This window comes from Plectropomus leopardus, chromosome 17 (assembly GCF_008729295.1).
Source record: "Plectropomus leopardus isolate mb chromosome 17, YSFRI_Pleo_2.0, whole genome shotgun sequence".
Lineage (NCBI taxonomy): Eukaryota > Metazoa > Chordata > Actinopteri > Perciformes > Serranidae > Plectropomus > Plectropomus leopardus.
Window position 1 is genome coordinate 6439782 of NC_056479.1, and position 13303 is coordinate 6453084.

At 41.3% G+C, this 13303-nt stretch overlaps 1 protein-coding gene across 6 annotated transcripts in view; it reads right to left on the minus strand.

Annotated features, from left to right (window-relative positions):
- The window catches only part of LOC121956111 (RNA binding protein fox-1 homolog 3-like), a 546203-nt gene that overhangs the window by 23730 nt on the left and 509170 nt on the right, over nucleotides 1-13303 (minus strand). For all 6 annotated transcript variants that reach the window (XM_042504227.1, XM_042504222.1, XM_042504225.1 and 3 more), the window contains 4 exons: nucleotides 12476-12619; nucleotides 6277-6330; nucleotides 1957-2049; nucleotides 1106-1166 (listed from right to left, as the gene is read on the minus strand). In XM_042504227.1, the coding sequence (XP_042360161.1) occupies nucleotides 1106-1166; nucleotides 1957-2049; nucleotides 6277-6330; nucleotides 12476-12619 (352 nt within the window). The remainder of the gene's footprint in view (nucleotides 1-1105; nucleotides 1167-1956; nucleotides 2050-6276; nucleotides 6331-12475; nucleotides 12620-13303) is intronic.

Below are 13303 nucleotides of genomic sequence, written 5' to 3' on the forward strand. Positions count from 1 at the left end.
TTTTCCTACTGTGACATTTTGCAGATTAAGATGTGAGATATGCTAGTATTATCCAGGTATTAAAAGCATTCTTCTGACATGTTTACAGCACATTCTGAATAAGAACCTTCATCGGGGTTGTTACTGCAGTTTGCAACACATAGCCTTTTGTCTGTTTACAGTTGGCTCTGTGCATTTTCATGGATACGTTACACACCAATGAACTCGCCAACAGTTTTCAAGGCTGGAGCAGACATGTAGCAAGCATGCCCAAAAGAAAAGCCAAACTTTCTGGTTGGAAGGATAAACACTCCTGCTTTTACACAATGTGACAAGCAGCTCTGGCTGTATTTCTTATCCATATTTTAATGTAATAAATGAGACGTTAGCACATGTTAACCCTTTGAAACCTGAATGATTTGATTTTTTTAAAAAACATGGGGAGAAGGCAACAAGCAACTTGACATGACTCAAAATTATTAATAAAAATTTACAATAAAATTACTTGAAAACAAATACATTAAGAAGATAAAAAGAAAAAACAAACAAACAAACAAGACAATATCCTTAAAAGTCCTGAAAATAACAAAAGTAATAGTGTATTTAATGCATATTTTAATTTTTTTCAGTAACATAATTTTGAATATAAAATTATTATAAATATAAATATAGTTTTCTGGACATTTTTTCTGATACTTGTCTAATAATCCTCCCCTTTTTAAAAGTATTTTCTAAGTCTATTTTCTTGTCACCTTTCACTAATTTATCGCAATTTTCAGGATATTTCTTGCCAAGTTGGTCACTGCCTTTCCCCCCCATGTATACAAAGCTAATCAAACCAGTTTGCTCAGGTTTAAAAGGGTCAAACAGCTTGTGAAAGGCTCCTGCACGCAGCACAAGAAACCTGATGTTGATCCAGGTTTCAAAGGGTTAATCTGCGTAAGCACAGCTGCATGTAAACAGGAATATTAGTGAGATACTCATTGTCATTAGCCATGTAAACAGCTTTGTAGGAGTCTTGTATTTTTTTGGAATAAGGGCAAAAACAGACTATTTGATGCATGCAAACATACTCAATGAGAACTAAATGTTTCTTCTAGGTTTCATGACACAGTCTGTCACTTACCATTCGTGTAAGGGTTGGCCACTTTTTTGTTTGTCATCACTCGTGCTGTTGCATTGTTAACCTGTTCGAAGCAACAAAACACACAGCCTGTTATTACCGACCTTTACAATTACTATCCAGATATCCAGGATGGGCCAAAAGCAAGCAGCATACCACGACGAATAAAGACAAACTCATAAAATAATAGATAAACAAATTATGCAAATGTTTGTAGCACTTTGGTTTGATTGGTTCACCCTTTCATGAATTTATTCATCATTTCTGTTTTCTTACAGATTATTAAATTACTGGAAATAGGAGGGAAAGCATGCACCAATTACCAGCAGGTATGAATGAAAAATAACATCCTCCAAATTCAGTAATTGGTTGGATAAACAAATGGATTCCAAAAGAAAAACACAGACAGTGCTTTGATTTTCTTCTATTGACCTGATGAGAATGACTGAGTGGGGGGGGGGGGGCTCGTCGTAAACAAGAGCAGAATTAGAGCAGGCAACACTAAACGATGGTGACAGGGGAATGCAGGTCTTCTCAGATTTGACAGGAACCCAGAGGATGAAGGCATGCATTCATTCTGCATTGTCAGGTAATGATGGACAACTGGCGTGTCCAGGTTGACATGTATGGATTCCCGCATTCTACTGAGAACAAGTTATACGCACCATTATGCATGCATGCATCCAGACACGGGGATGCAGATATCCACACACACACACACACACACACACACACACACACACACACACACACACACACAGCAGCCACATGCTAATGCATGGGTTTATAGGTAAGTTTAGGAGGCAGCAGGCAGGAAGTAGAAAATGATGGGAGAAGGGAAAAAATGAAAGCACCTCTATTTTGCGTCCCTCTACGATTGTACCGTTTAGTTTCTCCCGTGCACGATCAGCATCTGTGCTTGTTTCAAAAGTTACAAACCCAAAGCCCTGAGAGCACCACGTTAGCCACCGGAAGAGAAGAAGGAAAGAATGGACACACATTCAAACACACACACACACACACACACACACACACACGCGCATAGAGGAGAAAAAAGAAAGGGGAAGGGAGGAGAGAAGGGAAAGAGAGAGGTGAGAAGACAGGAGTAGGTGAGCAGCAGCAGCGGCAGAGTCGAGTTGTAAGCAGCCAGATTAATTAGAGGCAGTTAGTGAGGCGTCAGGAAACAGCAAACAGAGAGATCCGAGGAGGAGAGGATAACGGTGACATGACCTCACACAACAACACCCACAAACCTGCCTGCTTTACCCAATTAAACAGCACAGCACCGGTGCCATGGGTGAATGTCAGGAAGCAGCGGATGCAAAACACTGTGTTAGCTGCCATAATAGTCGTATAATTATCTACACAACTTCGGCAGCAGCGCGGCCGCTCAAACGGCCCCGTCTCCCTTTGAAGACGTGGGCAACAGGAGAAGGAGTGTGAATCCTCTGAGGAGATATGTTAACTTGATCTCTGACTATTTCTAATTCACTGCTCTAATAAGTAGGACATTTTTATGGAGGAAAAATTGCAGCCAGCTCATTGATGCAAAAAAGTGAATGGTGTCACCGCAAATACCATCCTCTGCAATCAAGAAGAGCGAGGATATTGACTTTAAACTTCTGACCAAAATACACCCAACCTCTCATTTCCATCCCCCACCCCAACTCTCTGACTCCCTGGCTCCCCTGGGGGGGTTTGTCACTTCCTTGAGTTATGTGGACTGGGATACTGGACCTGAGCTCTATCGCGGAAGCATTAAGATATGCTGGCCAAACAAGTCCCATTCCTTTGGTTTCTATATATACATATAGAGGTATGGGCAGGGGGGAAGAGGGAGCATGGCCGGCACTGCCTGATAATTGCTTGAGGATGTAATACATGTGAGAGATGGCAAGCGGTGTGATCTTGTATGCATACACAGGATCTCCGGGCTGCTATTCCTAGCATAAATAACACTGGACCTGTCCTTGGGGAAAGAGAGATAAAGAAATAAATTCAAAAAAGGAATTGAGGGCAAAATTAATCCTTTGGACATTCACCCGACTGTGGTTACCCCCCCTATCTTTTCTTTTTTTTTTTATCATGCACAAATAATTAGCTTACAAGAGGGGCGAGTGGAGCCACCATTTTTCAAAGGAGACAAACATATTGAATGCAAATTGCCAAAGCTTCATAGAAAATAGATTGTTTATTAATGGCCTGGTAGGTTCATTATATAGCACACGGGGTGCGGGAGAGAGAGAGGCATCATGGGTAATGGCTTTGTAGGGCACAAACAATAAATGCTTGTTACGGCGGAGGAGGCAGGTTTATCCGGTGCTCAATCTTGTCTGGCAGAGGGGGCTGAGCGCGGCGGCGTCGCCTGGTTCCCGGGATCCCTGCATGCCTGTATACGCGCCCAAACTACTCGCAGGTATGAATGGGAATCAATAGTATTCATGGCTCAACAGCCAGCCACGGATCCTGTCTCCTTTATGAATGGAAAGCTGTGGAGCTTAGTACACTCTATTAAATGAACAGCTGGATGAGTAGCACTCGGCTGTTCACACCACCGCGGGCTTTACCTGTCCATGGTAGGTGGTTAGGAGACTGATACTGCAGTTACTCTGCGGCGCCGTGGCTATTTTTCTGCTGGCTCGTTGGTATTCTTGCTTTAAGGCGTCCAGATTGTGTTTTGGAATAGCTACATGATCAAAGCTGTGCAAGGAAGACACTGTTAAAGTAAGATTTTAAAATATATATATTGAATACTTCTGACCGAAGGATTGGGCTAATTTCATTCTTTATTTTTCTTGATGTCATCTAATACCATGAAAAGACAAAAAACCGTTTGTTTGTGCAGTCAGTCCCTTACTTCTCAATGCTTTAAAGCTCCATCATTGTCCAAAATATTAAAAACACATTGATGAGCTTTCAGAAACTCATGATAACATGCATGATAACATTACTCGACATTATTATATGGAATGAGTGGGGCTGTAAACTTCTGGTTTGGTTGTTGTATTCTTGCCTGACCAAATTCTCACTGGTCAGACAATCGTCGTAGTAACTTTAATAAGGCCATGTGTCCACCAACGTGTTTCTTTTCCCAGCTCGAAACAGCAGTTAATGTTGCTCAGCACTTGTATTTGTCCTCTGTAATGGTTGGTCTTTGTGGTATTTATCCCACCCCTTATCCACTGTGATTGGACGGCTAGTGACAGTGACAAGCGCAGTGTTTTTCAGCTCTCGTTTTTTATCGGAAAGCATAAATATTCACAGACAACATTCCGTGTCGGATTTATTACTATGGATTTAATTTACCAAGTCTTCAAAAAGACACTGCAGTTCAAGGCTGGATTATAGAGCTTCTTGGAGCAACAATAGCTAACATTAGCTTCTGGGCTAAAAATACTGAGTCTCTACTTCTCTCTCTCTCTCTCGCATGTAGCTTTACAGAGACATTGAACGTTAGTAATGTTATGTTGTATACGACATCTTCTAGTGTCCAGTATGCCAGATTTTTTTGTCAGTCCTGTTTAACCCTCATTGCTGAGATGGACTCACATATGCAGCTAACATGGAAAAGTGTTACTGTGCGCAGTTTATTTTCCGATGATACAACATTGGAGATTGCATTTATTTTTCATTCAAGGAAAATACACCAGGCCCTGCGACAGGAAAAATCTACTTTGGTGGACACACGATGCTACCAGGTAGAGAGCACGATTTCGTTAATCCAAAGATAAAATGCAGATTTTTTTATTTTTGTTTTGCCCCAATTGACCAATCAACTGGTTGAAGAGCGGGTAGAATATCAGTCGATCAAGGTTTTCTTTGGTGAACGCAGCCCTAGTGATGACCATATGACTGAATAAAGAAATAAAATAAATTAGTTTGAAAATGCAAACTTTTTGCTGGCAAAAAAAATATGCATATTGGGTAAGACTTTAGTATTTAATTATTTAAAAATGCTGCATTAAAACAACTTGAAAATGATCACAGAGTTTTTTTGGGACCAGAGGCCTCATTACAGGAAGTCTGAAAAACTTATCTCAGTTTAGGACGACATTTTGGATTTTTGGTATTACAGAAACATGTTTCCTAACTGTATTTAGGAAGAAAATCTCAGGATAATAACTTAGCTCTTAACTCAGGGATTTCCCAAGTTAGTAATCCTAGTATAGACCCTGTCATAAAGTCAAATAGCGTCCAAAAATGCCAGCAGCACTGTCACTAGATCTATATGACAATGACAATGAAGACAGGGAACAATATGAACACCAATCTATAATAATTAAAAGGCTACTCAAATCACAGGATGATACTTTAAACTTGGATTGTGCATTTATTGCCACTAAAAATAGTCCCCAGCAACAGCTTTATTTAGTCTTTTTCCAGCAGCGTTTACCAAAAACTACATTTCCCAGCTTTTTTTTGGGAAAATACTGAGCCTTTTTAAATAAATCTGTGAATGTGTGACCCAAATTTAAAGCCTCACATGTTCAATAGGAACCAATGAATTTGAACTAAGAGCTAAAGACAGAGCAGGGGAGTCACAAAGAGACAGACTAAAACATTTTTGGTTTTGGTCTTTTCATGGGCTTTTCCTTTAACTGCCTCCTTTAAAATCACAAATTAAATAAGCATGGACATTAATTCATTATGTAAAAGCTTCTGTATAGGAAACACATAACACACCGTTTGTCCAAAGCTTGAAATATGAGGTGAAAGCAGGATTAGCCTTCAAATTTCCTTTTGCTAAACTACTTTTATTTGCAAAACACCCCAGAGAGTGTTATTCTTATCCTGAATTATAGTATATGTAAAAACAAAATGAGAAAACCTGAATAATAGGACTAACACCCAGGCTTCAAACGCCTGCTCCCTAAACAAGCAGTTTCAATTCCATAAGCTTCAGGACCTGCAGCCTGCTGGTGGATTAAGTGAATTGTGAAACAGCTCAATAATGAATTGATTGACAGGGCTAATGATTCACAACTTGGGTTAGAGCTGCAACAACAAAAACAATAGGGAGGGAGAACGAGAAAGAGAGGCATGGTGGATGCAGCTCTCCAGGACCAGGCTTAGGGACCACTACTCTCAGCCAATGTACACACTACACTAATGCCATCATTAGGAAACAGAAGAAGTACATGGTAATGAAGCAGCTGGTGTTCTAGTTCACTTACCTTGGATCCTCGCTCATTAAAGATAATCTCCACATCTAAAATCTTTCCAAATTGCTGCAGAGAGAAAAGAAAAAGAGAAGAGCGGGGCAGAGATGGAGTTAGAAAGCCTCACTGACTGTGAATTCATGAGAAGGACGACTGGAGAAAGAAAAACCATTAAGGCAATATGGAAATGTTACTTTTGTGAGGAAATGGTGGTCAATTTGCATTTGTTAGCTCGGCAAACACTTCTTGAAGCTGGCTGGCTTTAAAAAGACAACGCATAGCTGCCGCTTTAATGCGCTTTTGTGTTTCTATCAATGCTATATGAAATGAGATCACAGCATCTGTAGAAATACTAGATCTTTGATTACATATCAGCATTTCTGATGTTTGTTTGCTTGCTTGTTTTGACACAAAAAAAGCATTATATTTTGAAGTTGAGATATGCAACACCCCTCTACCTTCATGATCACCTGGGAAAAACTTCGTCTCCGGTGTGGATAACTGGGCTCCGACTTGTGGAGAGTTCGGTAGATCAGTTGCGGAATACACCCTCCTATCCTTTTATATTCCTCGCTGTCTCTTCTCTATTCTCTCCTCCGCTCTTTGTTTGTGTGCTCTCACAGTCAACAGGACCTAAGGGCCAGTCCCCGGGGGTTAACATGCTCCAGCCTTTCGATTTAAAAGGCCTGCCTTCGGATCATTAGAAAACAGAGGAATGAAAGTAAACTGTAAGTTCCTCTAATGAGTGGAGTGAGAGCGACTTTTAATTGCTGTCTACAATGGCCGTATTATTTCATTAAAAGTAATTACCCTGTCAAGCGGTCCGCATCGCCTTCATTTCGGCACAACAGGGAAGAAATGGGCCTTCCATGTGGTCGACGCTCAATGGGAATGGATGGATCGTTTGACTGAGCCACTAATAGGGGTTAGGAGGAGCTGGCTATTATCTGGCTGAAGTGAGTGGAGTGGGCTCGAGGAGGTGAGAGTTTATGGGTTAGCAAAAAACACATGTCCCCTCCCACTTGAAAGGGTTATGCGGTGACCTAACGAGTTACGAGGAAAAACAGGCCTTGGTTATTAAAAACCTCCCCTGTACCAGCCGGGTGTATCTCCTCCCCTATATAAAGGATTCCATAGATCCCATCCCCACATCTGCCTCATATGGCGCTCAGCTTCATTGATTCGAATGGGAAGCGTTGGCTCGATCGCACACACAGGCATTTATATCCCAGCGTGATGCCCCTTTTCTCGCCTGAGATGACAATGCTTCCCCCACGCAATGTGCAGATGCTAATTGTTTTAACCGAGCGTAATGGGCTTGTGGCGTCGATTAATTAGTTTCAGAGGAAGTCGTCTTTGTGGATTTCCACATGGCGCTGGGGACTGCTCGCTGCTCACCAGTGATCTCATGCGCCGCTATCCCCGCCCACCCACTCGCACACATACACACACAGAGAAACAGCTGCATCAGCAGCACCGATAAACAATAGCTTCAATGGGAGGAGTCTCCAGAGGGAGGACAAGGGAGACTGACGTCATGTGAGAGGCTGCAGCTACATGCATCCATCCCAGACCACTAAAACAATCCAATATCAGAGCGTAAATACATGAGAAAAGCATTCACAGGCTATAGGAGCATTCCAAAGGTTTTGCATGTTTCATACCATTATTACATATTTAATTCTTATATTACAGCTTGCAAATCATGCCGCAACATTTCAGACATTTTAATGTGTTTTTTTCTGCCGTTCTAGGCATCCTGCAATTGCTATTTCCACATGGGTTCAATTGCATTATGGTTATTAACCCCTTGAACTCTGCCATAGAACAGTAAACCAGTGCATATGTTGGTATCTTTACTAATTATTATGTCATATCTTGGTGTATTTTCAAGAGATCCGAAATATTTTTACATGTAGAAATATGTATCTTTACAACTCCATATAGAATATGTCTATGCATTTTTTTTTAGTTTTTGAGATATGGTCATTTTTATAAGCAGATGTTTTATAGATAGCCCTGGATCTAAATATATAGGCTACATATGCTTCAAAAATAAGAGTAGTCCTAATAATAATGATAAAAATCTTTGACCTAATGATTTGTCATTCTGTTTAGAATAAATGTACTTTGTTACACTTCACCAATGTTAACATAAATTGATACACTTAACTGTTAGGTAACTGTTTTGTTTTTTCTCAATAGTAATTACTAACAACTGCTACTACTGTTAACATCAAAATTCATAATAATTCTGGAAATAAAATACAAAAGTTTCAAAGGGCACAAAAGATGCAAGTGCATTAAAAAAAAACAACAAAAAAACCCCAAAACATCAAAATAAACTTGTGTGTCAAAAAAAACAAAGAAAAAAACCCCCTGAAATTTAGCCTAGACCCCCCCTAGGAAGTCAGGGCTAAGTCTTAAGCATGAAAGGAGGAGAGAGAGGACAACATGCAGCAAAGCTCCACAGATTGAACCCGTGGCGGGGACACAGGCTCTGTACATAGCCTGGGGTCAGGTGATCTATTAGGCGCCCCGCCCATGATTTTTGATATCTATGCAGAAATGAACAGAACCCAAAGGATGCCTGTAACAGTAGAAAAGACATTGACGTATAGCATGCATAAAAAAAAAACAGTCATCAGAGGTGTAAAGTATACAATATTTGCAGTTTGCTTAAACACACTGGTATGGTCCTTTGATACAATGTGGCCTTTTTTGTTAAATGAAATTACAAGACATTGTATCTCCTACGCATTAAGCCTCCCAGTTTGAAAGCAACACATAATATCGAGGCCACTGCGCCTCCACCTTTGATTTGCTTGAATATCTTTAAGCTCTCAAGAAAGCTATAATTACGCTACAGCAGCGCTGTGTATTCAAACAGCAGAGTGCCAGTGTGTAGCATGCTCAGGCACAGCAGTCAGCGTGACAGCAGGATGGGGGGGAGGGCAGAGGTCCTGATTGCTCCCGGGAATGCTGTGAGAGCCCTTACATGCGCCGAGAGAAGCACTGCTGAAGAACCCGGTCGCACAAACGAGGGCACCCTCAAGCAGCGCAGCATGGGCGCCGCGCAGAGCTCACTCTGCCGCTTGGAGTGTTTTCATTTCCCCCGCACTTGCTCGCTCTCAGAGATCACAGTTTCTAATTACTGATTAAGGTCCGCTGTGGTCGTCCTAATGAGCCCTTCATTCAGCGCCTCGTTAAAGGCTCACAGGTTTCTCCACACCCTTAACCCTGTGGCGTGCAGGGTGCGTCTGAGGCCCTCCCCTCTTGTTTTAGGGTGCTGCTACAAAGATTTCTGCTGATGCCGTCACCAGAGAGAGTTTCTCAGAGCTCCTGGCGAGGCTTTGCTCTGCTTTAAGGGCCTTCTTTAGTGGGCCGTGCAGCACCTCTCCTCTGTCTTCCCCGCTGCATGTCTGTGGGTTCCACTCATGCGCAACAGTAATGGCGTATTGAGCCGGTGGCGCTCCAGAAGCCATTAGAGCTAGAGGGATGAGGCTTTGCACACACTGATCACACAAAGGCCCATTGTGGAGGCCATGTCAGAGGGTGGAGCGCACCAGCTATCTCCTTGCCAAGTTCAACCCAAGACAATCAATCCCACAATCCTCTACTATGCCAACCACCAAGTAGGGAAGAGGAGGGGGAAGGGGGGCATGTAGCAGGAAGGACCGGGCAACTCGTGGGTGAACCGGTGATTGAGGGGGACTGGGTGGGCTGTGATCAATTTTGTATCGTATATCTGCATGCGTCGGCCAGGCACACAAAGCCTCGGAGCTAATTACTGAGGCGATTTGGATTCCACACGACCTGCACCAGAGCTGGGAACAATAAAGCCAACAATCAGAGGGAGAGAGAGAGAGAGAGAGAGAGAGAGAGAGAGAGAGAGAGAGAGAGAGAGAGAGAGAGAGAGAGAGAGAGAGAGCAGCCATGTTGTCTGCAATTTATAAAGCCACAGCCAGGGCTCTTGAGTAATTAATATCATCAGCTGGATGTTGTCTTCATAACGACGAGAATTAACGCCTCTGGGTTCTAATGGTCCAATTAGCGCATAACATTTAAAGTACATTTTTGGCAATCGTTTCCATTCAGATCCATTATGGTTATTGAATTGGGGATGTATGGTTCAATTCTTATTGAGGCTTTTGTGAGACACAAGGGTGAGCTGTTGAACTATTCATTGCCTCATTAATTGGGCAAGAGACGGAGAGAGAAAGAGGGAATTTCCGTTGAGGACCTTCTGTGTGCTGATATGTAATCTGATTGCATTTGTCTGCAGCTGACCACTGCTAATGACCAAGATAAAAGAAATTAAGGTTTGTTCTATGTTTTCTTTTTTCAAATTTGGCCACCATTCCTTTTGTAATACTATTGTTCTCATCAAGTTAATTGCTGAGACTGGGGACACGGCAACATTGCTAAAAAGAAGTCGGGCAGGGGAAGCAACTGGAGCACATCAATTTGATCGGGTTTTAAATCAACCTCAGTTTTCGCCAGAGAGGGGAGAGGACAAAGATGAACGGTCAAATGATCACCGTTCCATATCTCAACTAACTCCGGTCTGGTGTCAGAGTAGCAGTGATTTTTTTATTTTTTTTTCTCAGCCATCAGCACCTGATTGTGACTGATTGGGCTGTTTTTCTTTACTTTTCCCAACTTGTAGAAACTCAGGAGGCTTTCTTTTTCCCTGAAAATGGAGTTACCAGATGCCAGTTACTAGATGCTGTCTCAAGCAATCAGATCATCATTAAAAAAATCAGAACCTTTGTTTTGTGATTTAACCCCACTGCTCATTTTGTTTAAAACCTGCACATTTTATTTTATAAAAGTGTAATAATTCCTTCTGGCGTTAGCGCAGGTGCTCTTTGTTTTAGGTGCGGTGGGACGCCTCCAGTGCTTATACCTGGCAATGAAAATGATAACCAACATCTGGGGGTCTGGTCACCTGCATGCTTGTATTTCTGATGTTGTTTCTTTGTCACCATGTTGCCAGATCACAGGAATTAACTCAGCATGTTTAGAATTACCTTAAAGTGGAAGCAGACTTTTTCTTTTCCTTTAACTCAAACTAAATGTTGATTGCACAGTCTAATGACTATGGAATACTGACACCATCTGTGTTTAGATTGGATGCCTATAAGCATTGCTTTTGTTATGCAATTATGTTTCCAAACAAGTGCCAGTGGTGAGATGTAACTAAGTACATTTACTCAAGTTCTGTGCCTCAGTGCGGATTAGAGGTACATGTACTTAAGAGTCTTTTTTTTCATGCCACTTTATATTTCAACTTAACTACATTCCAGAGGAAAGTATTGGTATTATTTAAGTAATATTTATCAGGAAGTTTGTTAAAACTTTAGTTTATAAAATATGATATTTTGTGATCAACTGAACTACCCGACATTTAGTACAAGAACAGCTGAAATAGTTAGTCGATTAATCAATTAGCTGACAGAAAATTAACTGACAACTATTTTTTAATAAATATTTAAATCTTTTTCTATTTTATGTTAGATTGTTTAGAGTTTACAGTAAAAGACTGTATCCACTGTAGGGTTGCTACAGTATGAGAGTTTCACTCTACAATAACTGTGACAGAATATATTGTGGTTCCACAGCATTACAGTATTATAGAGTTATTACTATTATTAGTAACAATTACCCTGAAAGGAGTGAAAAAAGAAGGTTTTTTTGTTTGGATGAACCAATGTTTTATTACTACAATTGAAACATGAAACACATTTTAATGGATTTATAAGTAAAACGTCTCCATTTGAAAAATACATGAAGGTGAGATTCTCTCTCTCTAGTTATTTTTTTTTTTACCCATTTAGCCACTATCTCCACATTACTGATGATTATCTATCAAAAGTCTAATTGTATTGATATTGAGGTCTATGGTCAAAAATATGATATCTGATTTTTTACATATTGCCCGGCCCAAAGTATCAAACTAAGTTCTTTGCAGTTACTATGCCCTATAGCTCAAATGGGAGACAGTGGAACAACCAAAGTAACTGTGGAAACTGGGGAAAACACAAAGTGATCGGGTCGTCTTCGTGACAGGGACAAAAACAATAAGACCACTTGAAAACACTAGAGAATGAAAGGTTGTCTGCTTCCACTTTACCCAATAGAAAAAGGCCATACATACAAAAAAAGGCTATAGTTGTTGTAATGTATCAGAATTTTGCTTTAAGGTACTCACCCCAAACATTTGCCTTAGGTCAGGGTCCCGGAAGCGGAAGGGAATGTTGGAGACATGTAACCTTTTGGGCTGCTGCTTCTCTGAAGAGTCTGAGTGCTGGAGCTGGAGCTGCTGAGAGCCCTCTGTTTGCGTCACATCATCTGTCTGCCAGAGGGAAACAAACAGAAAAGACACAAGCTGCTCATTAGCTGCTACAGTATACTGTACCTCCCGGTGCTGAAGAACAAGAGGGGGGTTTGAAATAGGAGGGAGGCGGGGTGCAGGGTGGCTAACTAACTTACTCAGCGTCTGCCATTTTTCAATCCAGCAAGAAAGCCAAAGCGATAAACAGCCGATGACTTATAGTGTCAAACCTGAGGTTGTGCATTACAAATCCACTTATTAATCTCTTGCACTTAGCTCTTGAGCAACGGGGAAGATTGAAGGCGCTGACAAAAAGGCGTGGATATAGATCCCACAGAGCCCTGACATGTCTAGACTAAAGACACATTATTGGTGACGTTTGCACACAGCCATCAGAGTGCGATGCCCAAAGCCCTCAGCGTTGTTGTTTCCATCATTATGCGAATGCTATGCTGACATTTCTATATAAATGACGTGTCTGATGTCAATGACAAATTCCACTTGTTTCTCCCTGTGACACCGGTGATGGATCTCACTGAGGGGCCTGCTGGCTTGTCTGTTTAGATGGACCTTGTTTTTGAGGCAGTTTCTTTTGCTGATGTATTTCCTGCAGACAAACCTTACTGGTCAACAGCATATTTCATCCTCTCTTTTATAAAGCATTGTGGGATAAGTCTATCCTTACATGTCCTCATATTCGGGAAA